Below are 26,890 nucleotides of genomic sequence, written 5' to 3'. Positions count from 1 at the left end.
ATGCAATGAAGATTATACTTGTAACAGTTTACTCCAGAAGCAGAAAATAAGATACTTTATTTCACAACACACAGAGAATGGAGGTGAAAGGAAGACCGAAGCGGACCGGTGCAGTCTGATCCTTTTATGAGGAGCGTGGCTTGACTGAATCTGCCCCTAAACTGTGGAACGCATTATTACCTTCATTAGTGAGGATGATCCCAACCTCGTCTGTGTTAACAACTAATCTTAAAACACTTTAAACTCAGTTTGAGAGCTGTGGTCTATGTCTTTGTAGTATCTTATGGATGTTAATTTGTATGACTTTTTTTGTGAAGCACTTAGTATTAAAAATGAATAATAACTTATATTTGAATTTATTGCCACACTTGAATGGATAAATGAATGTATAATATTGACTATTCACACACACACGTGGTTCTCTAAGCTTTGTTTGTACACATAGAATTAAAATGAATCTGAATTTCATCTGCTGTTTACATCGTTTGTCATTTCTTCTTCCAGAAGTGACTACTAAATGTTTTATGAACCTACAGATGGTGCTGTTTTGACACTTGAACGGTGTTGGTCATGTCACTTTTAAAAAGTACTTAGTTACTTCTCAAAACAGTAATTTAAGTAAGTAACTGAATAACATCATTACAAAAGTAACTGATTACCAGGGAAAGTAACTATTAAGCTACATTTTAAGTTTAAATAAGTTTAAAAATCAATTGTGTTGCATGAATGAAATGGAAACTAAATATAATAAATGGTTTTCGTAAAACATTGTAAACTAATCTACACTATTTTAATGTTGATATGGGACAATTTGAGATACACCCATTAAATTCAATATTTTATATATCAATGTATTATTTTTGTAATCATTGTAAATATTATCATTACTAAACTGTAACAAAACAACACAATAGAATCGAATATTGTAACCAAATATGAACTTAGCATGTTTCCTAAATGTCTACAAACTCCGCCCTCTCGCAGTGAGTTATGGGTAGTATCATCCATTAAGTGTCTATGGATTCAAACTTGAATTGTCATCAGAACAGTAGACCATCCGGGAACTTTGAGGGTACTCATTTCAGCATACTATGATTTGCATACATGTTCCCACCAAACCTGCATGAGAGGTATCATGTACTGACATTAAACAATAGAACAGTTTAACACCAATGCTTTTGAGAATTTGGATTTTATATACTGTAACATATACATATACATTTGTTTTAAACTGTTTTTTTAAATAAAATGTGTCCCAGATTCATGTGTGTGGTGTGAGAAGGATGAAGTGTGTTGGGATGATTGCCTGTGTGCAAAGGTCATGTCAGGTGCTGCTTGATCGGAGGGGTTCATGAAGACAACCTTCTTTTTTATTCCTGTTCTTCAATTTTGCTACATTTCTGACAATACACATGTCTCACATTATTAGTGTCTGTGGTGTCATCCGGTTAATATGTTTTTTACTGAATACACAAATGTAATTTACAAAATACAGTTTTGGTAAATCCAGTCTTATTATTATTTCCAAAGTGTCCCCTGATCATGAACTCATTATGATGGCAGAATCCATTTGATAAATGCCTTCAAAAGAGACTTCAAAATATACACGACATCCTTCCTTCAGAACTCTTCAATCTTATGGTCTCTTGTTTTTTAAGTGTTTTTTTCCTCTTCAGACTCAAACATCTGAACCACGCACTGTGATTTAAAGTTTGCATTCATCATTGTCCTGATGTTTGAAGGATTTTAACCCACACTTTCCAATCAGAATCCAGTATTCAAACAGACCATGGGATAATTGGAGCTTAGTTTCATCCATGACTTTTTTGTCTCAGTGTTGTGGGCTGTCCCATACTTTGGCTGGAACTAAAACTGTTGGTTTATCACCTTGTGATGGTCTCTAGCATCACACAACTTGATGTCCCTCCCGCTGAAACGTCATCTCTTCATTCCTCCACTATGATCAGTGATGTGAAATGTGTTTGACACTGTAGTGACGTGAGGATTGGTTCTTTTAACTGGGAGGTGGGAGTAAATACCTGTGTAGACTGTGTCTTTGTCTGGGCCCCTCCCATCAGCTGATTTTCCATGTGTTGCTATCAAAGGCATGTCAACACTCCCCCCCAAACATTTCATTGTTTCTCATTTCAGTGACGTCTGCTCTCATGATGTACACACCGGGCCCGTGCCTTCATCAAACACAATAGGGCTGCTGTCTGTCTTTGTCTAATGAAGTTTGGACTGAACGTCCTAATCTTTTCTCTTCAAATGAAAATCTATATCTGTCAAATCTCAGTGTTATGGGTGTAAAGCCTTTATAGGAGTAATAAAGAATAACACGAGTGTCTCCAGGATAACCTTCTTAAATTCTGGTCATTTAGTCAAACTGAACATCATGAATGTTTACAAAACATCATATAGTCAAAGTACAGACAATGACAGAGTAAATGTTTGTGTGTGTGTGTGTGTGTGTGTGTGTGTGTGTGTGTGTGTGTGTGTGCGTGTGTGTGTGTGTGTGTGCGTGCATGCATGCGTGTGTGTGTGTGTAGGTGTGCGTGTGTGTGTGTGTGTGTACGGCTCTGCCCTATTTTTCCAGGTTGAGAGAGATGACTCAAGATCATGATCATCAGTCAGTAATTATGTAAGAACATCGAATACATCACACATCTTTTCTCTCCAGGTCAACACTTGTTTTGTGTTATTTTGTCTGTTACACAGTGCTGGCAAATAAGACCATTTAATGTCATCTCCTCATTTCACTCATTATATTTCATAATAGAATGATTAAAAATACTGTTTTTATGGACTGTTAGGAATCAATTGTTGGCTTAGTCATTATTTTAATTGTGCAAAGTTAAACAGGCATATTATTCATGGGTGGTATAAGGCCCAAGTGTACTGTAGGTCCTTGTCAAGTGTTTGTCATGACCCGGGGGAATCCTGTAGGCACTTTTATTTACATTTACTAAAGAATTCAAACATGCACACTTGTGTAAATGTACTTCGTTACAAACAAAACCACCTTCTAATGTCAAGGTCTCTGTAAAAAGTTGTTTGTCAGGCCAACATCACAGTTTATCAAATGACTTATCCTTTGACTTCCATATCATTTGTGAGCTGAGTAAATGTGTAACGCCTGAAGTATGAACCCTGTGTTGTGTGTGTTCCAACTTGTCTTCAGTTAAAAAGTCATGAACACACGTCTGCTCAAACATATCTCAGTGTTTACAAAGCCCAAAGTTAACTCAAATCATTTCCCATTTTATACAGTGACCTTCACAACCACTGAGTTTGTGTTACTGTTACACAACAAATAGTGAATGTGTGCTACTGTGACAGAATTCCATTCATTTGCATTTATAAATTCACAATGTGAATCGTTCCAAAGCAGATTTACAGGAGAAAAGCAGAGAAAAGGTCAAACACAGTTGAGTGCATGGTGATGTAGAACTAGCAAGATGATCGTTATAAAGCCGTGTTAACAGAATTGACCCCTACCTTTAATATCTGATATCAGCGGTCTCCCAGTGAGCCAACACCCCTGTAGGGAGGAACCCAAACTCAAATGTTAAATCTATGAAGAGAGAAACCAGTCTCAGCAGGGAGGGCCAGATCCCGGTGGCATAAAGCACCTTAAGTGTGATTTCCCTCAGAATAATCTCTTACTATAACCACTAACCGACTGGAATGCGACATTGACCCTTTCACCTTGCCCAACCACTCAATACCAGCGGTGTTACAGCGCTTCGCTTTTTGTTACTGGGATTTCTCAGTTTGTAATGGGAGCTGTTTCCACATTGATAAACACATTGTTTCTGGAGATCGGCTCTGACAGTTCTGTAAAGGTCTATTTGTGAAATGCCAGTCATCACGTTTTTATACACTTTGTAAAGATAAAATGTATAATCTAAGTTTAATGTAAGGCTACACTGATACATGATGTTGTCTCACTCCGTATGACTTTGTAGCACTGGCTCAGCTTCTCTCTAAAGCACCAGGGATGCCAAGAATGTCCTGTTTTGTTGGATTCCCTCTTGCAGTGCTCAACTCTTTTTTGCTACGACAGAGATGTTTTCATATTCTTATGACCTCCTGAGCCATCCTCTTCACATCGAGATTTTGTGAGTTCATTTCCTCCCACTGTTTTGTTTTTTTGACGCAGTTACGTTAGGATTCAGTTTGCTTTTTAAAATTCACCCAGAAGAAGACATCTCTCTTACTTAGTCCAATGTGGCTCTCTGTCTTTTTTTTTTCTTCATCCATTTCTTTATGCTGTTTATGTTCTAGCTTTTTCTTGTGAAACCTCTGCCTGCGTTGATGTAAACAGTGGCGTTTCTATGGCAACAACAACATTTGTAACACCAAACCTGTGTCACTGTCGTGATAAGCTTACCCGTAGCTCAGTGGTAAGAGCATTGCAAGGTTGTGGGTTCGATCCCAGGGGATTGCAAATACCTATGTAAAATGTATAGGATAAAGCAATGTAAGTCGCTTTGGATAAAAGCGTCTGCCAAATGCCTAAATGTAAATGTAAATAAGCTTTTTTCCTTACCTTTGAGAAGTGTATGAGGGATTTCATGCAACAGGCTTAAGTTATTCCCTTAGATAAGTGGAAGTGACCCCTTGAGTGTATCACCTAAGAGAAAAACTTAAGGTGCTATGTAAACTGCGAACAGAGCGTCTGACGACACCTCTCACAGCCTTCTGCACTCTCAACCTGACGTTGCATCGTGTGATGACTCCACTCGCAGCTGTCAGCAACTGAACCTCCCCCCAAGGTCGATGAAGCAGATCAATCCCCAAGTCCTCTTTTATGAAGTCTATGGGGCAAGTTTAGCACTCCCAGCCAGTCGTATTTGCTAGTGTGGACGATCCGTCTTGGTTACGTGATTTGGTCTGTTAGACGCCCGCCCAGGTTTGGGTCATTTTATTTTCCTCTTTAAGGTGAGATTGTCTCCGTGCTTCAGGCAGAAGTCACCACCCCTCGGGTGAGGCATGGTCACACCTTCCCTCCAGCCCTCCTTACTTAATCATCCCCAAATAAGTTGGGTATCTGCGCCCCATTTTGAGATCTGCCTACCCTGAACAGGAAAATTTGAGGATATCGCTTTCCAGCGGCTCAGTGGTAAGAGGATTGTGGGTTGGATTCCAGGCGATTGCAGATACCTATGTATAAATGTATAGGATAATACAATGTAAGTCGCTTTGGACAAAGCATCTGCCAAATGCATAAATGTAAATGTTTTGTAAATGTAAATATCCTTCAGGTTGTTGATGCTGGAGCGCATCCTGGCACCCCCACGTCTGGCTCTTGGATGGCAAGAACAGATTCTTATTGGCCAGCTGCCTGCAGTCGTGGTTTTGGTAGAGTTTTCCCTCGGGCAGGTGAACCCCTATACCTGAGCTAGTGCTCCACATGTATTGGCTCCACCCTCTCGAGTGGTCATGTCTGACGTATTTCTCATGAATCTGTGACCTCCCCTAGGTGGACTACACCAGCACTAGTTGTGCACCCCTCGGATAGGGCCTCGAACACCAATGGTCCCATGAGTTCTCTCCAATGGTGAGATCATGCTGGTACTGTATATCCACATGGATACCGCGGCACAAAGCTGAAGGGGCAAGCCATCTAACATTATACTCGTGTGCACGGGGTGGAGATTGGCATGTGCATATCATTCGCCAAGTTCATAGGACTTTTGAAATAATGATCAGAGGTGAAATGTTCTCAAGTTCAATCCCCATTCTGTCTCGCACTACGTCTTGTTCCCTCCATCAGAGAACAGAGGTTACAGTCGTAACCAAGACTTTATTATCCTCATGCTGGTGACTGAGTCAATTAAAAGCTAATGTGAAAGTGTATATATAAAATATGTGTTTTTAATCCCTATCACAATATTTGTGTCTGCACCCGTCCACTCACGCCGACATTCTGCTATGTGTGAAACTCCGACATGGCATGCAGGAGAAAAACAGTAGACTACATCATAATGACTCTATTTGTTCAGAGAAATGGCAAAGATTGTCACCCTAATGAATCACAGTCACACGCACAGCCTCGCTTTTAAAATGAGTGCAAATGTACCAGTGTTTAAAAACGATTGGTATTCAAGCACTTATCACTCACAATGTAATCATACAAAATCTTAAAATATCTAGAATATCCTAATATTAAATTGAGGTGTTCCTGTGCGTTTTTGGCTTGTTCTGTCAATCACATGTTGAGACCCTCATAACACTTCAATGAACATTTCTGATCTGAATATTCGGCATTCCAGCCACTCATCACAACGTGCTGCGTTCTCTCTGCCAACCTCGTTTCTCCTCTCGTGACCCCCCAAAATCACAGGGTGCCATCCTCGCGACACTGTAACTACATTTTAAAATGAAAGACCCCAAACTAATTTCACTTCCTTCAGTTATACCAGCCACTCAGCAGCAAGTATCTGAAGAGTCCAGGGGCAGACTGACCTGTAGGACATTCTGTCAATATCCATAATGGCCGTCCCACCGATGGCCCACGGTCATGACAAGGGGCTGACTGGCTATCTGGACTACCAGAACTATTCCAGGTGGGCCGCTAACATATGAGGCTGGAATGGATGCTTGGGCCGGACAGATGGACGTATTATAAACACAAGTCCACACAACACCGATGTGTGCAAATAATCTTACTGATTTTACTGCAGTCATCGCTTGAAACAGATGACACATGCTTCTAACTTTACAACAACTCATAATCCCTATGGGACCATCACTGCTTTCTTTTTTTTTAAATGCAGGTGGACTCAGATCGGGAAACTCCTTATTGTGTTCTATGGTATATATAAACATCTGTCTTAACATACCATTTACAGTTCTTTAAATCAATGGTAATATACGGTGTAACAAACATGGTGCAAAAACACATACCAGAATGGCAACACCTCTCACCAATAACATCACATCCGCTGTGTGGGACCAGCGGAGACGAGGAAGAGCAGGGTGAACCAGAAACCCACTTCATCAGCCCAGTCAAGTATGGTCCAGTAGCAGATCATCCTCTGTAACGGGAGTGTTGACTGAGCTTTCCTCCATCTCCACCAGTACTCCCACAGGGATGGGTTTACACACCTGGATTACCACTTTTGTTATGAACAAACTAAAAGTTTAAGAAAGCGCTGTCATATGTGAAATTGGGTTTCCAGACCACATCACATACTCTGATGAACAGAACATGAGTCGATAAGACACATCCACAGACACACTTTGTTTTAAAGGGTTTCTAGGGTGACCTCATTTTTAATGGAGAGTACATATTCTTGTCAACCAAAACAACACATAAGAAAGTGTAGACTGTAAAATCAAATTAAAATGTCCTCACACAATTCCTTCAATAATCATTATCAATGGTGCCTGATGTATTCTGAAAATTATGAAAAACGTGCTGCTATCTTCACTCACAAAGAAGATAAACTATTTAAAAGAACAACAGAACTAGAACAAGCATTCAGATTTATTACCATTTTTATACCATCACTGGGTCATTTCACATTTCAGTACTGAGGACATTTTTAAAACTCTTGCCACAGTTCTCCAAACTAACTTTCAGCTTAACACAGCAGTTCATTTCACATTCAAAATGCACTAAAACTACCAAAACACTTCAATCATGTTTTAAATCATTATACAGTATTCACATTTCTTTTCTGTCTTATTCATTTTTGTAATGTGGTGTGATTTAACTTAAGTTTACAGGAAACTCAAACCGCTTCCTTCTCATTTATCCATCAGTAAAACTCATGACACACCAATGAAACCTCAGGAGACAGCAGCACAGATGATTGTGCTTCAGAAATCCCTTCCCAGAATCCTCTACAGGCCTTTATAGTACTCACATAAACACACAGTATCATCACATTAACAGAGAAGTTTCATTCTTCTGAACACATCAAACTGTAGCACATGTACAACCTCAAACTTGTGCTTGTCAAATTCATGTGTAGCATTTCTCACATGTTCTGTATTTTTGCTTATATTTCTGTATTTTTTTGAACTCAGAGAGGATTACTTACAGAAAATAAAATCTGGTGTCAGGAGACCAAGTAACTGCTTGTAACGGTGTGTAGACTCTGCACAGAGACAGATGGAGCCAAACAGGTATGTTTATTAAGAGCAGAGACGGGTGAACACTTGGAGACGTGGAGGTAGGGTAGAGGTGGCAGGTGAGTGAGTTAACATCTGTTAGAGTCCTTCATCTAAAGAGAGACTACATGTGCGTCTGCTCAGACTTCAGGTGAAGGAGGTCGTGGATGTGGTTTGGGTGTTTGTGTGACACTGATATACTATCCTGTTACGAAAAAGGATGCCATATATACATCATCATATAACACTAATCTCTGCTCAGACGACACATCTTCTCTCATCAGGATCACTCTTCTGTGCTTTTTTATTTTACCTTGAGATTATCAGCATCTCAGCCTCGGTTCAATTATTATTATTATTTATTTTTATGTCTGGAACAGATGAAACACGTGTTCAATATATTGAATTATGAATAAAATACATTTTATAGGACTACTGTTATTGTCACCTGTCGGAGTACAATCTACAGTGGAAATAACACTTTAAAAGGTGGAGATCAACCACATCTCTCACAACATTCAGAAAACTATTTCAAACTCATCTGTTCTGTGAATACTTGACAGACAAATGAGAATAAAAAAATGTTTTAGTTTAGTTTAGTTACTAGTTTTGTTGGAACTAGTAACTTTGTATCAGCACCTGTTGTGTTATTGCTCCTGTGTGACATATCACTTATTGCTCCTTATAACTCTCTGTAAGTCGCTTTGGATCACAGCCTCTGTTATATGACTACATGTAAATGTAAATGTCATACACAAATACAGGAGAACAGACAACACGACACACGAGTGAGGACTGATCAAGAACAAGAGAACAAGAGTTTAAATTACTGAGGACAAAATTAGAAACAGATCAACAGAATTAACAACCTGGAAGACTAATGAGAAATGAATGCTGACTCAGACTATAGAACACAATAAAAACACAAAATACTCCTGACAGTTATTTACTCAACACCGCAGTGTTTCGAGTTCAAACAGACAATATGTATAGGCCTATCTATATTAAACGTTAATCTCCTAAACGTCTTTCACAATTTCATCTCTTGTCCAATTTGAATGTCTTATATATCTGTATTCTTGGTTTTCTGGATTGATTTTAATCGGCAGAAGTCATCATCATAACAATAATACTAGTGCATTATACGTGTGCGCGTGATGTTCGAGCATAAAGAGAGTAAAGCCCTGTACACCGCGCCCTGATGCGCGTCACCGTTGGCCTTCAGGCGCGCGTCACAGGCGGGTTTAAGGGGCGTGTCGGGGGTGTGATGTATAAATCTAGCGGATCTTTGAGCAGCACAGGAATCAGACAAGAGTGTAACTAACTGTCCTCCAGCTGAAGAACACGCGCATCTACATCAACCAACATGAATAAAGTCTTTCTGCTCGCGCTCGCTGTCGCGCTCTGTGCCATCAGCGGTAAGACTTTCTCTCTTTTATATTTCATTCTGCTCAAATAATCGCGTGGAAAGAAAAATACTTTTGAAAGTAAATAGAACAGAGAAGAACGAATAAAGTCTCGGCGATGAATAAATGCTTTTCTTTTTCTGATGGTTGGTTCAAAGTTTCTGGGATGAATAAAGTCATTATGATAATTAAGTTATACAGTAGGCTAAATTGAGGAGTTTGTAGGTTATGACTCATTCTCATATGACTCTCAAATAAATGAGTCACCATCCATCCAACAAAGAGTTTTTTTTGTTTGAAGTCGTGAATTTTGCCGCAAGTGTTTGATTTTAAATTTAAAATGTTTGAGTCTGTGAGACGAACTCTGGTGTCGAATCCGATCTTTTCTGTCTCTCTCTCTCTCTCTCTCTCTCTCTCTCTCTCTCTCTCTCTCTCACAGTTTTTGTGTAGTGTGGGAAAGTTCGTTGTATAGTAAAAGAGTGCTTGTCAGTACATGTCGAGAGAGAATGTAAAGAATTGAACAGTGTGTGTGTGTGTGTGTGTCTTTACTCTCTAAAATCATTATTTGTTTCATCAGTTTATCCAAAACTCTGCTGTTTGAACATCAGTCAGAAACTTGACTTTCTCTTCCTTTAACAATAGCTGGTGTTTCTAAACTTTGAATGGTGTGTCGAGGTTAAATGTCTATACACAATGATAAAGAGCTGTAACATTAGACATGCGTGTAAATATCATCACAACCCCTTTTCAACTTCACTTCTCTGCTCACTGTTTGACGTGATTTAGTTTTTTTAGAACTAGTTTTTTATTAGTACATTATTAAGTACATTAATATTTTATTGATTCAAATATTTATTAATTATAAAAAAAGAGAGATTTAGTCATTCAAGGAGGTCGTGATCTGCACATTAACCTCATCTTGTGAAGTCTTTGTGTGTGAAACAGATCTGTAGATATATCCAAAAACACACACACACACACACACACACACGCAGTGTATAAAACTTTATCAGTATCAGTTCATCATTAATAACATCAATGAATCATTTTTATTCCAGAAGTTGAAACGTTTAGAAATTAGAAACTGTCTCATTATTGTTAAAGGTGGGGTGTCCGATTTCTGAATTACTTGTTTAGAGAAAGTCGGTCCGAGTACCAAAACAACCTTGTAGCCAATCAGCAGTGAGGTGTACAGAACGGACATTAGTCGAGCTGAGCGCTGACGTAAGCGAAAGATGGGGATAGGGGTGTGTCTGTTTTGGTGATTTGAACAACAACGATTATGAGAAATCGGACACCCTGCCTTTAACCTTAGAACTGAATGCAAGGCGCATGCGCGAGGTTTAATGGCGTTCGTGTGCTGCTGTAAATCGGGGTGTTTATTACCAGGGGGCGCTGTTGCTTCAGGGTTTTGACTGATTCAGACTCAAACTACAAAAAACGGCTTAAACATTCAATGGATAATTGATAATAAAATAATAGATAATAGATACACAACATTGCATACGCACATATATACACATCAGTTATTATTAATCGATAATTATATACTTTACAGCAATAAATATGACAATGTATTGTAATCCTAAAACTACCTTGTTAATCATTGAAACAGAGACGTAATTTGCAGGTGGGACAGATGGGATATGACCTCATTACTTTTTGGAAAAAAATAATAAATGCTTGCAGAAGGTGTGTATTGTTTAGGGTCCATTAACACAAACCAATGAACAAGTGACATTTTTATTCAGAATGAACTGTTTTTAAGTGTAGTGCACAGCAACAGCCAAGTGACCTTGCCCAAATGACAGTTTGTGAAACACATACAGAGCTGGAATCGAAAAGTGGCGAAGTTAATGGACGGACCGCCCACTAAAAATGATCCATATTCCCAACGAGTCCCCACCACTTTTCAAACATAGTTACACCATTGCATTGAAATGTGGTCTTAAGTGAAGGTTAGGCTGTTTACATACGTGTAAACATCTCACACTATTTTATAGATCTAACCCTGTGATGTATCGTTTAATATTGATTACAAGTGAAACATTTTTATTTTAATTGTATTTTTAAAATATATTTTTCAGCTGGTCAAATATTTAGTTTAGTCAAATACTGAGATATGTAAATTGAATGCTAGATATCTTAACCAAATGTACACATTTTAATTTATTTGATATATGTCTTTAAATATTTGCTCTTTGTTGGCTTGTATGGTCCTATAAAAAATTCACAGAACCCGTCTGCTGTTCTTTTTTCTAGTTGAAAAGGGTTCTTCAGGTAAGAATGAAATGGTTGTTTTTGGAATGTTTATGTTAAGCGTCTTGTGAAACTCCTTCAGGCATGAACAACATCTGCACACACATTCTTTCTGTATGTTAAAAGCTCTCCTCAGTTGTGTTTGTCTTATACAACACACATCAGGTGCTACTGATAAAAACATGTATAACTCTTCTACATTGATTCTATAAGCGAGTTCAGCCGCAATATCAGAAACCCCGCTGTGACGAAACCTTTACGTACCTGAAGAACCAGTTTAACTAGGACTTCCGACAACACAGAATGAACAGGAAGACTTCAAAAGACATTTCTGGCCCATAACGTAACTAGTGAAGAATTGTGCTCACATATAAAAAATGAACAAACACCCCTCCCACATAAACACACAACTCTGAGGAAAACATGACGGATTCATGAAGAAATAACTAACATCATGTGTGCTGTGATGTTGTGGTCTGGTGGTGGAAAAAGAAGAGTGACAGTTTTTTATAAAGTGTGTGTGTGCACATGTGTGTGTGTGTGCTTCTTGTACTTCATGTCGGGCGTGACCGAAACTACTTAGTGTGAGTGCAGTTTTTGTGATTCACTTTGCTCATCTCCATGCTCAGATAGATGAACTATATGACTTAATGTGTTCATGTGGAGTCAAACAGCACAAGCATCACTTTTCATAAGCAAAATGGCTATAAGGATATCAAATATTTGTGATTTCCGCACTGAATGTTTTTGTTTACGTGTACTTCTGTGCTTTGTCATCAGACCAGTGCAACAGCAAATTACTGGAATTTTCTGACTTTTTTTAATGCGTCCTTGAGCGTGTCTGACATACTTGTGTTTGTGTTACACAACTAATTGCGGTGTTTTTAGTTTACTGTGATACAGATGCTTCACTTGATCTCTGTAAGACCTTATAGAAACACTCAGAGATGAGAATCTTGACAATAGTGTGATCCTGGGCAACAAAACCAGTCTTTTGGGTCAATTTTCGAAAATTGAGATTTTTACATCACTTGAAAGCTGAATAAACAAGATTTCTTTTGTTGTATGGTTTGTTAGAATGGGACAATACCTGGTGGAGATACAGCCGTTTAAAACTCTGGAATCTGAAAGTGCAAAAAAAAAATTTTTGTTGAGAAAATGGCCTTTGAAGTTGTTAAACAGGGGCACTGTAAACTCACCAAAATAATTTTTTATATATATAAAGTAGGACATTTTCAAAATATCTTTATGGAAAATTATCTTTACTTCATATCCTAATGATTTTTGGCACAAAAGAAAAATCCGTCATTTTGACCGATACAATGTATTTTTGTCTTTTACAAAAAATATTGCCGTGCTACTTAAGACTTAAGAGTTTTGTCCCAGACTAAACAGAAACGATTGAAAACAGTTGATATTGTGTGAGTTTTCTGTCCAAACAGTTGACATCATTTGATCATAAGACAGCGTGATGACAAAGTCAAACATGTCAGTATGAATAGAAATGAGCGTGTGGATTTGATCTTTTCATTCTCCTCTGAATCTCATTGATGTCAAACAATAACTTCTGAAATGATAAAGAGATTATGGAAACATCTGAACTTAACACACCTCCAACTCCCATGAAGACTATATGGAGCACTAAAATGAGTGTAGTTCACTAGGAGTGCTAAGAGCTGAAGGAGATGTCATGTGTGAGCACACAAGAGTGACTTACTGACAGATGAATTGGCTTCATCACGCTTTGTCTCCTCTCCACCAATAATCTGGTGTGTGGTGAGCGTTCTGGCACAATATGGCTGTCGTCGCATCATCCAGGTGAATGCTGCACATTGGTGGTTGAGGAGATTCACCCTTCCATGTAAAGCGCTTCGAGTGATCAGAAAAGCGCTATTTAAATGTAAGGAATTAATAAATTGTAATGAATCAATTGTGTTGTTGTTGTTGTTGTTTTCAGCTCAGGCTCTGCAGTGCTACAAGTGTGCTCTTGGTGTGGGGAGTTTGTGCTTCACCAGTAAAGAGAACTGCTCATCATCCAGCCAACATTGCTTCAGCGGTGTGGGTAAAGCAGGTACAGAGAGATTGAGCTTTCTGAAAGAGAAGAATCATGACATGTAATCTTGAATATATGATTGTAATCTTTCTTTCTTTCATCCTTTCAGCTGGCTTTCTGGACATTAAGACCAAAGGATGTCTTGAAGTGAGTAAATGCAATAAAACCGAGAATGTGGGTTTTCCGACCAACGAGAGCACAGTGTACACCATTACAAAGACGTGCTGCAATACAGACCTGTGTAACTCTGCTCCGGACCGCTCGCACATCTCTGCTCTCGTGATGACGCTCACTGCCGTCGCCGCCGTCAAATTCATCATGTGAAGAAGAGCATGCACACGCACACACACACTGAGACTTAACAAACACAGTTTCTCTGTGGAAAATGAATGAATCTTTGCTGTTCTCAGTTATAAAGTGATAGTTTATAATGCTGCAATGTCCTCATCTGACAATCATAAACTGTAAATTGAAATGAAACATCGAAATGAAAACTTTTTAATATAGATATGAACCCCACACACCTCAGTCATATAAAACACAACTCCACATGTGCTTCTTTACAGAAGCTGAGGATTTAAACCCTGGTAATGAAATACGCTTTAAGACTATATTATTGTGCTTGTGAGTTTTTTTATTTCTTTATTTTTGCAGTCTAAGTTATAAATCATGTTCAGGTCAAAGACATTTTTATCACTCACATGATTTATCAGCCTAATTTACTTACTTGTTTAGTTGTGTTATGGGACAGCCTGAAGTGACGTCATGTGTACTGATCAGGTGTCCTGTGTTTGAATTGTTATCATGATAGAAAATGAAAGCAGCAGAATTATAATAAAAGAGTTTGGCTTGGCTTGAAAGCGGACTCATTCTTTATTTTCACTCTGACCAGATGAGAATTTAGTCTTTTAAGAATGAAAAAGCATTTTGTTTATTTGTGTAAATGTTATTAATATACAATGTTATATGCTATTTAACACATTATGTGTCATTTGAACAAACTTAGTGTTGGTTTTGTGTGAAATAAATGAAAGCGACATGTTGTGTTTAAGAACACAGAGAGCCATTTTGTGACTTTAGCTTACAGTGGGTTTGTCAAACTCTTCTGAGAATGTGTTGCTTCATTAACAACTGAGTACTGATTCTTGTGTTATGTTATAGATACACATCTACGATGTGTGAAATCTGACTTTAACACAAACAACCTGAAAAGCTTGAAGTATTAACACTGCTGAGACACACTGAACATCATTGTTCTGGTATCATCACAGTCAACCACTGATCAATGTTTTTAAAGATATCATCTAGATCCCGAAACTGACCCCTCGTGTGACTTGATAAAAGAACATTTTCAGAGTACGTCATGAGATGTCATGTTTCAGGTGACAGTGTGAAGGTGAGGGTTACGAGGTCCTCGTGTAGAATTATGGTTGGAAGGTTTGATGTTTTCAACCCTGTTGACAAACAGTGACGGCTGGTGTTCCTCTATAGATCCCAGAGAGGGTTTCATGTTGTTTCTGTGAGATTTGATTCTGATCTGAGCCTCAGGGTTAAAACAGTTGTGTAAGAATGAGGAACACATTCATCTGAAGTAGTTGTGTGACTGAAGAATCCCCAAGACTATGGCGTTCACTGATCTAGGGTCAGCGTGCAGATGGTTTGGTGGTGAGGAAATAGTACATGTGACTTTTGAGCGGTGATACCTGAAATGTGGCCAAACCGGATCTTCACGCACGACCCCACCCATCCATATGTTCAGCATATATGAGAGCGCTCATCCACACAAATCACATTTACAGCTGCATCTCACTTCACAGCAAGTCTTCACATCACCATCATCATGAACAGAGTTGTGTTTGGAGTCATCGCCGTCGTCGCGCTCTTCACTTTATGTAAGTCATGATTTCTTTTCACTCACATTTACACATTCATGTTTATTATGTTGATCTGTTGATGCATTTATATTGTTGTTGAGAGTTTAATGTTAATGAGCTAAAACCATAAATCACACATCAGTCAGAAGAAACACGCTGAACAAAAGAGCCGGTGGTCATGACCTCATCACATTGATTATCCTTCATATTGATGTGAACTCTTGTGTGACTAATGAACGCGCGGTTTGGCTTCATCGTTTCTAAATATAGTCTCAGATATGTTAGGAACGAATGGGTCATATTAAACTGCAGCGGTAAAAATGACTCATGGTATCAAGTGTGAGGTCAGCGGGTCAGGGACTGACCAATCACAATCAAGTATTCCAGAGAGCCGTGTAATAATGATCTTTAGTAGCGTTAGATTTTCTTTTGAAGTAATGAAGGGTTTGTACACACATGGCTGTTTTTGGAGTGTTGTGTCTTTATCTCCTTTGGTTAATACATACAGACACACCGGTGACGACAGTGTCAAAGGTCACGTTGAGCAGTGAAAGTGTAACGCAAAAAAGAACAAATGTCACAATTTCACCTTTTTATGCAATACAATGCTAACTTCGTGAAGTAACGCTCTTCAGTGTTCTGGTGCTCCTTATATTTTGTGTGTGTGTGTGTTTTGTGAAATAAAACAGAAGCTGAAGTGGTGTGTGATGTGAGACTGATGTTAGTGTGTACATGGTTGTGTTAATTCTCTGCTCATGTTCATGTTGTGTCTTTGTTTCTCCAGCTGAAGCTCTGAAGTGTAACACATGTCAAGTCGGCATTCTGGGAAAATGCTTTTTTAAATCTCAAGCCACGTGTGTTGCTGCTGAAACCAGCTGCTTCACTGCTAAAGCAGGTCAGACGACAAACACACACACACTCACTTATCCATCAGCCAGAAGCATTTTGAAGAATTAGATCATACACGCAATAAATATCTACATCCAGATCAAACATTTCATTCTTCACGTTTGATGTACACTAGATATCCTGTGTTGAGGTACAAATTTGTTTTGTTTTTCATAGAGTTCAACGTGACAGGATTTTTAAGTTTGTCTACGAGCGGTTGCACGTCAGACTGCAATATTACAAGAGGAAGTGTTCTGGGTGCCGGATACACCGTCACTAAAACCTGCTGTACTACAGAACTGTGCAACGGAGCCAGTGCTGCACACATGTCTGTAGCTGGAGCCGTGAGCGCCGCCCTGCTGGCCACATTCTGGAGCACTTACATGTGATGCTCCTCTCACAACACATCGAGATGAAATCTTAGAACCTTCTGACACTATACTGTATTTTTTACATTTCTTTTAACACTGTGCCACTTATAACTATTATTACACAATGATATTTTTTCCGTGATCGATTGTCTCTATATATGAAATCAATATGAATTCACTCTGTCTGTTGTTGCATTTTATTATTTTCCTTGCATGATTGGTATAAATAATAATACGGAAGACAATGTCTCTACCTGATGTAAAACATGACATTTGGGTGAAATAAATAACTTCAACTACCAAAGACTTGTTTCTCTCTGAAATGTTTCAATTCTCTAGCACATCTGTTAACCGAGAAGATTTTGTTACTATCACTGAAAATATTAACTGCGTTTTCTCCAAAACGTTAAACACAGTTGCTCCTCTGCGCCTAAAGAAAATGAAAGATAGGAGTCCAACACTGTGGTGTAATGAGCACACTCACCATCTTAAGAGAGGAGCCTGGAAAATGAAGCCTAACTTTAAGGAAACAAAACTTGAGATATTTCACATAGCATGGAAGGACAATTGGCTGATTTAAAGTTTTTTACAATTGCTAGGACACATTTAAGGTGACTTTTACAAAACTCTTCACACAGCTCTCCTAACAAATTTTCATCTTTGCACAACAGTTCATTTCACATTCAAACTTCACTTAGACTATCAAAACACTTCATTCATGTCTCAAATCAGCTTATTATTTCATAACCCGAGCAAAGGTTGTCAGTCAACAAACACGCTTTATCATCTATAAACCAATGATCTAACAATAACTTACAACAGGAAGCATTACGGTTAACATTGTTTTTCTGTAAAAGAAAAACAGCTATCTACTGTTTACTTCATTATATGTTACAGGAATTACAGTAATCAGACATGGTGCTGTCTGTTTTTTTGTTTGTTTTGAGAAGTCATTTCCAAATACGAGAATTCAAAGCATCCACAGATATGGTAGGAATGCTAGTCGAATCAATTCTCTGCATTTGGCCACAGATTCTCATCCACATCACATTGTATGTCATCCAGGGCAATACACCTAGAAACTAATCTTTTGGCATGCCTGTGCCATCCATGGAAATCTTCTATGGATATGTCCAGACATCTAGCAGTCATTGTGTCCAAAAGGGACACAATGACGTATGGGGTTTGCCTGCTTTCAATCTCCATGACTCTCATAAATACGTTACCCAGAAGGCAACAGAAGAATAAGTATTTTACAGTACAGTGCATCTAAAACACGTCTTTGGGTGCATTTGTATTTGTCAAAAAACTATTCTGTATTGTATGGTCATACACTTGTTTCTTGTTTATTTCATTTTATTATTCTATTTAATTTATCCCATTTATTTCAATATTCATCATATGTATTCATTCATTTATTGTATTATTCACTTCTATTCATATTATTTGTTCCTTACTTTCCTGTTGTTTAACCTCGTTGGGAGTTTTATTGTGTCTTATGCTGATATGAGTATCCGTTGGTCTTCATCTCAAGGTTCATAATAATGTCATGAGACAATGTTTTGATACTGTAATCTTGAATGTTAAAAAAACATATTGAATCTGTTTCTAGTCAGACGAAGTTTGGCAGAGTTTGACTGAGCATCAACGCACAACTGAGATTATTCAATAAATCATTTGTCTGTCTATTTAACATCACTTCGTCTCCTGCCTGCTGTTCTTCCCTTCAGCTCTATATCTCCCTGGTGGTTGGGTTAAAGGATTGACTCACAACGGAGTTGATATCTCCAGGTGTAATTTGTTCCTGACAGAGAGAGATCTAGTGAAACTGGACTCAAAGTTTAGATTTATGAGATCTACAAGCCATAGTTGGATCTATCATATGGCGTTGTCGGCAGGATGGAATGACAGCTGAACAACCGGACTTGTGACGGAAGAGAGGTACGAAGGGAAACCCTGCAGGTCTTCTCCTCATCATGCTGCTGCAACTGGGGCGCGCCTACAGCAGTGTGAGTTGGTTGTTTGTCATCTCCATCTAAAGAATCAAAAGAATCAAAAGTTAAACTGTACCGTGGTTTAACACTATTTGTGTTAGGGGATTGAAACTAATTGTTCATTATAGGTATGGCAATGTCAGGTAACAAAACTAAAGATGAAAAGATGTCTGAAACTAAGGGTGATGCAGAGATTAGACCATACGAAACAGCTGGGGAATTGTCAGATAAATTATCTGAATGTTCTGACACTAAACAAACAGAGGCAGAAATAGTTGAAAAATGTATGATCAAAGCTCAGAAAGGTTGCATTTGGGAGCCTAATGACATCAGGACAGTATGGAAAAAAATTGAGAGGATGAGGAAAAGAGATTCAAGGAAGGTTCCTTGGACTCTTGTTACCTTGTCTAAATGTAGGAAATGGGAAATGAAAATAGACAAAGATACCCATAAAAGGGAGAAAGATGTTATGGAAAGCAAATTGAGGGGATTACAAGATAGGAGTGATGATTTAAAATCCCAGGTGGAAAACTGTAACGAAGAGAAGGAAGTTATGACTATAGAAATAACAAACTCTACAGGACGGGTGTAAGGAGTTCGAAGATCAGTTTGAACAGGGTAGAAAGGAGAAAGAGAAGCAAAAACCTCCTTCTGTAAGAGAAAGGAAAATCCTTAAATCCTGTGATACTGATTATGACACAGATACTGATTCTGATGAATTTCAGGGAGCAAAGGCAAGACTCAGACCCTTGAGGGTTGATGTTAAAAGAGGCCAAAAGAAAACTGAAGTTTATATTCAGAAAACAAAGGATGGAAACGTGTTAATGGATCGTGAGATTCAGGGTCAAGATGAAGTCCTTTACAAATATGTGCCTGCAAATGCCAAAGACGTGTTTATATGGCCAAAAGTGTTATATTTGGAAGAAGTAGAAATACAGCCACTACAGGGGGGCTTAAATGGGTACACTTATTAGAGTTGAGCCGGATAAAGCACTTTTGCCGAGTACGAGTATCATACGAGTAATACGAGTCAATATCTGTGCTCGGATTGAATAAAAATCCTCATTTGGTAGCTGACTGTGTCTGCGTTCTGTGATAGGCTAGTCACAGCGCCCCTCCCCTACACACATACAGATGTATTGTGTTGCTGACTGTGTCCGCAGCTCTCTCTCTTTCTCTCTCTCTCTCTCTCAGTCACTCAGGTTTGCGCGTCTTTTCCGTTAACGTTTAGGTCTCTTCAGCTTCAGGTTTGTTTTTTACTCCGGTTTGTAGTACTTACTTATTAACCAGTAGAGTTTTGATAAACGTGGGGTTTGTTCAGACATGGTGCATGGTAGAATGCGGTCTGACCAAAACCTGACTTTTCAGGCTTCTTAATGTAATATGACATTTATCACAAATTCAACATTCATTGCTCCTAATGGCACACACTTTGTTTGTGCTAACAAAGCCTATCCGTACCTTCCTAAGGGATGGAGAGGAAGATGTTATTTGGCTTATGTTTTACCAGCAGTTCGAGTAGTGTCAGAAGATTATGTTAGACGTCATTTAATCCTGACACGTACTAGGCGTTCCCTTTCCAAGGCTGAAAAGTGGTTAGGGCGATTTGTACCATTCCTCGGAGTGACTGATCTACAAACTGAAGTACAGGCATTACAGGAAGCTTTTGAGAAAACAGCAAACAGTAATCTTCAGTCTATCACCAACATCTCTGTTGAAATGTATGCAATGAGAAAAGTTGTTCTACAAAATCGAATGGCTTTAGATATAATGTTAGCCTCTCAGGGAGGAGCCTGTAAAATAATTCGTACTGAGTATTGTACTTACATTCCAGACAATTCTTAGGAAGTAGTCCACATCTAGCTCAAGTTCTACATGAACAGGTTGCTAAAATCAACAAAGATCATGGTATATTCTCATCTGAGTGGGATACATGGTTCGGATCAATATTAGGACCAATCTGGAATCATTTGAAAGCATTTGTCAAAAGTACAATGCTGGTCAGACGACAGCACATTGAGACTAGTCACATCCCCTTTTCTCATGCTAGTACGTGGTATGAAAGAGAAAATGACCTGTCCATTTAAAGGGCATGGAGAAGGGAAAAGTATGGCCTGATTAACCAAACTTTTTGATTTTTTTGTTGTTGGTTTGTTTGATTATGAGAAGCTTTTTTTTGCTTGCTTTTAATCCTTTAGATTTATAATCATACATAATCTAATTATTTCATATATGATTAAGAGGGGGGAATGATAGATCTGGATAGAAACATACACTTGTTTCTTGTTTATTTAATTTATGATTTCATAAATAGGTGTTTTCTCTGTCAGTCAGAGATGGGTTTAGCATAGTCTCAGTGAATCTGTCACCCACAGATATAAGGAATGTGAAGAAAGCTCTTGGTGATGTTTTGTATGATGAGGGCATGGCAAACCCTAGATCAGAGATAGAAGGATGGAAAAGGCTTAAGATGTGGTGCAGAAAAGCACAACAGCAAACAAACAAAAAACAAAAAGCTAATGAAAATGTTGAGGTTATCACAGGGCGACCAATATCGTTACCAGGAACTCCAGATCTTGCTGAGGCTGATGTGCATTTGATGTCGCATTCACTTTTAATGTACTGCATGACTTTGACAGAGGTTATACAAAAGGCTCAAAACCGGTTCAGGGAGCTTGGAAAATGCCCCAAGAGGGGGGCATAGTATTGTGCCAGGGCAAATGGTCTATGTCAAGAAGCGATGGTCCTTTTGTAGTCTTACTGGTTACACCTAAGCTTCTGCAGTGAAATTATTAGGCAAGACTTAATGGACAAACATTAGTCACTGTTAATTAGCCTTAGCTCAATGGAGAGCACATCACACTACAGAGACTGCTCTGAATAACAAATCATTGCTTTTGGCATCTGATCGTGGCTGCATCTCGTAACGTTTGACACCATTGACCGCAGCATTTTTTTACACAGACTTGAAAATGGTTTTATTCTTACCTATATAACTATTTTCAGTTGTAGCAATAAACTATGAGGTTTCATGCAAATCACAAGTGCCACAGGGCTCAGTCTTAGGGCCTCTGCTCTTCTTCGCATTGTACATGCTACCTCTAGGAGATATGATAAAGCGACACTCATGAGGTCAAGACTAGATTATTAAAACACACTATTAGGTGGTTGCTCTGCAGGTTTATTACAAAAACTCCAACTACTCAAAACAGCTCGAGATCTTATAAAAACAAAAACGTATGAGCATTTTAGCCCGGTCCTGTCAACATTGGACTGGTTACCAATTAAGCATCGTATTAACTTTATAATCTTACTGATTGCCTATAAAACCTTAGATGGTTTAGCTCCACAGTACATGAACGTACGTGAAGTTCTACCATTATACAGTCCCTCACGTTCACTATGCTCTTTGGGATCAGGCCAGTTGGTTATACCTAGACTTTCAAAATCAAGTGCAGGTGGCAGATGCTTTTCCTACCATGCACTCAAACTCTGGAACAGTCTTCCGAATACTGTGCAAGAAGCAGACACTCTCTGTCAGTTTAATTGTAGATTAAAGACGCATCTCGATCACAACACTTCCATGACACAAATCTTCTAAGGGATTATTAGGCGGCAACCGGCAAAACTGTTTTGGACTATTTGCCGGACCGCGGGGGGGCTTTCATATTTATTAATATAACTTTAAAATGTAACATTCTGCTTAGTTTATTTGTTATTACATAAAGGAATTTATAGTCTGTTTAATATGTGAACTATGTTTCTCTCGCCTTTATCTTAAACGTGTGCTTCTCTGAGATAAATCTGTGCTTGCTTGCTTGCTTGCGAGTTGTGTTTTATGCTTGTGGGTGTGTATGAACCTGTGTGTGTCTGTGTTTTGTGTGTTCAGTCTTTTATTTCTTCTGAATGTAGCAGGGTAGGTAGGACAAAGGGTGGAGGTATTGAAGAGAGGTTTCCAAATAAATCACGGTATGGGAAGTGTGCTTGTTGATTTAAAGGACAGGTAAAAGCGAAGGGCAGCTGGGGTCCTGCGAGCATGTGGTAGGTGTTTAGTTCGTAGAGCTCCAGGGCAGGTGTGTGTGTGTATTTGTTGTGCGCTTCGAAGGTATGTTTTTGGTTGTTTGTATAGATGAAAAGTGATTTTATATTTTGAATGTAGAATGTGGGTTATGGATCCTCCTGATGACTATGTATTTTGACTGGTTGTGCCCTGTTAAGGTTCTTTTGTTTGATTTGTTTCTTTCTTGTTTTGTTATTTGAATGACTGTTATTCATGATACGATTTGTTGTTGTAGGATTGGAAATTGATTGCTACACGTTTGACGCTGTTCTCTTATGTTTTTTTGTTTGTTACTTAAAGTAAGTGTAAAACTATGACTGCTCCCTGTTTTGAAGTCATGTTTTCCCTATCCAGCTTTGTGTTTATATGTTTTGTTATTTAGTTGTGTTTGTGTTTAAGTGTTGGCTAGTTTTTTTTCCTTTGTTTTTTTTCTATAAGCTACATTGATCTCCTGGGGTTGTTTCTTCCCCTTGCCCAAGCCTTTTGGGGTGGCCTCCCACGGTAGTGCTGGTGGAGAGCTGGGCAGAGATTAATAGAGCCTCTACAGGGTTTGTGTGCCGTATGGAGTGATTTATTGATTGTTAACGGGTCTTTATTGTATATAACAATTGTATTTACTGGGTGCCTATAGAATTGAATTTGCTGTGATTGGTGGGAATGCCATGAAGCTACCCCTGTCATTATCCTGCCTCACCTTGTCATGCTTTTTACACTTGAGGCAGGATCATGACAGCCACACGTGTTTTGTGTGGAAACGCATGGTCATTGTTTCTTATGTTGGCAATGTGCTCTCCTGACCAACCACCTCGTTTCCTCATTTCTCGTTTAATATCCCTCACCTGCCTAATTTTAATGACCCCTTGTTAGTTAACCTATTTAATGCCTTTGTTTTTATTGTCTTGTTCTTGTTCTTTGTTATACTTTTTCCCAACCTGTTGCCTTGCTCCTTCTTTGCAATTCCTGTTAAGATTTATTGTTCCTGTTTATGCGAACAGTCTTGTTTTGCCGCCTCGTGGGAAGTTTTTTTGTTTGGAGCTTTTTTAAATTTTCTTTGTTATCGCGATTGCCCTATCGTGGGTTTTTGTGTTCAATAAATTCCTTGTTTTGCAAACTGCTGTCTGCGTATGGGTTCTCATACCAAATTCTTGATAGAACGAACCAGCAAACATTGAACTCAGCGGGCAGCTGTGGACAGTGCGCTATCCCAGTTATGATCCAGCCAGACCCACCTTCTGTTCGGCCTGCGGCACTGCGGGCAGATTGTCATTCAGAAGTTGCGGTCACGGGAGGCTGTCTTCCTACGGGAACCAGACACCATTTCGTCTGCTACCCGGGCTGTGACATCTGTGGCTACGGCCCCGATGACCACTCACGTTAGCAGCGTTAGTGATATGGGGAACTCTGCGAACGTAAACCCGCCAGCTGAGTGCTCACGGGCCGATCGCACCCCGATTCGCTTTTCTGAACGTTCCCCAACCGGCGGTGGCATACCGTCCGGATTCTCACGCACACACATCGAGAACGACATGTCCCTCTGTTCTCTTGGGTGCGGCAGGGAATGGACACGATCGCTGCATTAGGTGTGTGGGTGTCCAGCACACTGAAGCAGCGTTCATTGACACATCTGCGCGCATTGCGGGCAGATTGTCATTCAGAAGTTGCGGTCACCGGTGACTGTCTTCCTACGGGAACCAGCCACCATTTCGTCTGCTACCCGGGCTGTGACATCTGTGGCTGCGGCCCCGATGACCACCCACGTTAGCAGCGTTAGTGATATGGGGAACTCAACTTCCTAGTGACAACTTCCTAGTGATATGAACGTAAACCCGCCAGCTAAGTGCTCACGGCCGATCGCACCACGATTCGCTCTTCTGAACGTTCCCCAACTGGCGGTGGCATACCGTCTGGATTCTCACACACACATCGGGAACGATGTGTGAGTAGATGAGATGTCGCTCGCAGCATCGGAGGGAGACTGACATCCGACTCTGACGAATCCGAGCTCCACCCCCAGCGGTCGAGTTAGGAGGAAGCAGAAATGTCATTCATGCTAACCCGGGTTCCGGAGGTGCATGAGGAGCTGTGTAAAACTTGGAGCGCTCCACTCACGGACCGCTCCAGTGAAAACCAGCTCCACCTCCCTTACTTCCCTCGATGGTGGGGCACCCAAGGCTGCCTCCTCTCTCTTCGCCATGGCCAGCCTGCAGGTCCACCAGGCCAAGGCGTTGAGAGAGCCCCACGAGGGTAAGGCCGACCTGGGTATAATGCAGGATTTCCGTGCCGCCGCTGACAGCGCTCTACAGGCGACTAAGTCAGCTGCACGGGCCCTGGGTCGGACAATGTCCACGGTAGTGGTCCAGGAGAGACACCCCCGGCTATACCTTGTGCAGAAGAGTGACAGCAAGGAAGTCCGCTTTCTTGATGCACTCATCTCGCAGGGTGGGTTGTTGGTAAACATCGTCGAGGACTGCGCTCAGCAGCTTTCGACGGTGAAGCAGACAGTGGCAATTAACCACATTTTTCTCACCGCGACTCGGCCGCCAAAAGGCCTCCGAGATCCCGCGTGACGTCTGCTTCCCTGCAACCCAGGACCCCTTCGACATCGATTCCGGTTCCTGTGCCCCCACAGGCGGCACCCCGGAAGCAGATGTCGAGGGGGAAACCTCCACCCCGTCAGCATACTTCTCACGAGAAGGGACACTGACGGGAAGACTCCTAGGAGAACAACATCGGGCCCGAACCTTCACAGCCACGGCTCTGATAGGTCGGTACGGGACGATTCCTGCCTCGTCACCAAAGCTGGGGCCCTTTTCAGGGCCTGGCGCCCACTTACTCACAGAGTTTTTCCGTTCTCCCGGGTGTACTTGCAGCCGATCGCACACTCCACTGGACTGTGCTCGGCGAACCGACCTCACACCCTGGCGAGGTGTGAGGTCGTACACATACGACAGCCGTCACCACTCTCAAACCGACAGTGCATGCCGTTGTCCCGCCAGGCAGGTAAAAAGGCGGAGCCAACCTTCCCTCCGGGGACCCCCGTGACAGATGGTTAGCTCCGCCAGCCGACGAACCACCCCCGTAGGAATGATGAAGCAGACCGTCCCCTTGGTCACCCTGTCACAGTCCCTGGGAGCTCGAGAGCTGCCCACACTGTCTCGCTGACCAATGCGGGCGGTCCGTCTTGGTTACTCGATCCAGTTCGCCAGAGACTCTTCCAAGTTTCAAGGCATCATCTCTCCCTCTGTCAGAGGCAGGGACGCCTCCGTACTTGGGTAGAGGTCACCACCCTTCTGGCGAAACAGGCATTGAGTTCGTCCCTAAAACCAAGATTTTCAGTGGGTCACGACCCGCACTTCATCATTCACGCAGAGGCGCATCATGACATCTATCAGGTGTCAGGATTGGTTCGTGGCAATCGACCTGAAGGACGCTTACTCTAATGTCTCGATCCTCTCGACACCGCCCCGTTCCACGGTTCGCGTTCGAGGGGCGGGCATATCAGGACAGAGTCCTCCCTTTCGGTCTGTTCCTGCGGGTACTAAACTATCTCGACGACTGGCTTATCTTGGCACACTCGCGAGATCTGTTGTGTACACAGAGGGACCTGGTGCTCCGGCATCTAGATCGATTGGGACTTCAGGTCAACCGAGAAGAGAGCAAACTCTCCCCAGTGCAGAGCATCCTCTTTCTCGGTATGGAACTAAACTCTGCACCATGACAGCGCAGCTGTCCGCAGCACGCGCTTAGTCAGTGTTGAACTGGAGGCTCCTGGGACACATCGCATTCTCCGCAGGGGTATACTCCTCGGGTTGATGCACTTGAGACCGTTTCAACACTGACTACAGAGTCGAGTTCCGAGGA

General features: G+C 40.6%; 3 protein-coding genes across 3 annotated transcripts in view; all 3 read left to right on the top strand.

Annotated features, from left to right (window-relative positions):
• LOC130415353 (CMP-N-acetylneuraminate-beta-galactosamide-alpha-2,3-sialyltransferase 1-like) overlaps window positions 1-468 on the top strand; it is a 62,361-nt gene extending 61,893 nt beyond the window's left edge. The window contains exon 7 of the mRNA XM_056740992.1: window positions 75-468. Coding sequence (XP_056596970.1) covers window positions 75-119 — 45 coding nt within the window. The 3' untranslated portion in view covers window positions 120-468. The remainder of the gene's footprint in view (window positions 1-74) is intronic.
• An 8,925-nt stretch (window positions 469-9,393) lies between these two features.
• Window positions 9,394-14,702, top strand: spaca4l (sperm acrosome associated 4 like). Its single transcript, XM_056740807.1, has 3 exons — window positions 9,394-9,542; window positions 13,747-13,860; window positions 13,952-14,702. The coding sequence occupies exons 1-3, from the start codon at window positions 9,491-9,493 to the stop codon at window positions 14,164-14,166; spliced, it is 381 nt and encodes a 126-aa protein (XP_056596785.1). The 5' UTR covers window positions 9,394-9,490; the 3' UTR covers window positions 14,167-14,702.
• Window positions 14,703-15,589: 887 nt separating this feature from the next.
• On the top strand, window positions 15,590-17,279 carry lye (lymphocyte antigen-6, epidermis). Its single transcript, XM_056741800.1, has 3 exons — window positions 15,590-15,734; window positions 16,501-16,611; window positions 16,782-17,279. The coding sequence occupies exons 1-3, from the start codon at window positions 15,683-15,685 to the stop codon at window positions 16,991-16,993; spliced, it is 375 nt and encodes a 124-aa protein (XP_056597778.1). The 5' UTR covers window positions 15,590-15,682; the 3' UTR covers window positions 16,994-17,279.
• The last annotated feature ends 9,611 nt before the right edge of the window (window positions 17,280-26,890 follow it).

This window comes from Triplophysa dalaica, chromosome 25 (genome assembly GCF_015846415.1).
Source record: "Triplophysa dalaica isolate WHDGS20190420 chromosome 25, ASM1584641v1, whole genome shotgun sequence".
NCBI classification, from domain to species: domain Eukaryota; kingdom Metazoa; phylum Chordata; class Actinopteri; order Cypriniformes; family Nemacheilidae; genus Triplophysa; species Triplophysa dalaica.
This window is presented reverse-complemented; position numbering and strand designations above follow the sequence as displayed.

What these genes read in the sequence shown, in the direction of transcription:
- lye (XM_056741800.1), top strand. Translation starts at nt 15,683, where the DNA reads ATGAACAGAGTTGTGTTTGGAGTCATCGCCGTCGTCGCGCTCTTCACT. An exon ending in CGTCGCGCTCTTCACTTTAT is followed by an intron (nt 15,735 to 16,500) that starts GTAAGTCATGAT and finishes TTGTTTCTCCAG; the next exon opens with CTGAAGCTCTGAAGTGTAAC. An exon ending in CTGCTTCACTGCTAAAGCAG is followed by an intron (nt 16,612 to 16,781) that starts GTCAGACGACAA and finishes TGTTTTTCATAG; the next exon opens with AGTTCAACGTGACAGGATTT.
- spaca4l (XM_056740807.1), top strand. Translation starts at nt 9,491, where the DNA reads ATGAATAAAGTCTTTCTGCTCGCGCTCGCTGTCGCGCTCTGTGCCATC. An exon ending in CGCGCTCTGTGCCATCAGCG is followed by an intron (nt 9,543 to 13,746) that starts GTAAGACTTTCT and finishes TGTTGTTTTCAG; the next exon opens with CTCAGGCTCTGCAGTGCTAC. An exon ending in CAGCGGTGTGGGTAAAGCAG is followed by an intron (nt 13,861 to 13,951) that starts GTACAGAGAGAT and finishes TCATCCTTTCAG; the next exon opens with CTGGCTTTCTGGACATTAAG.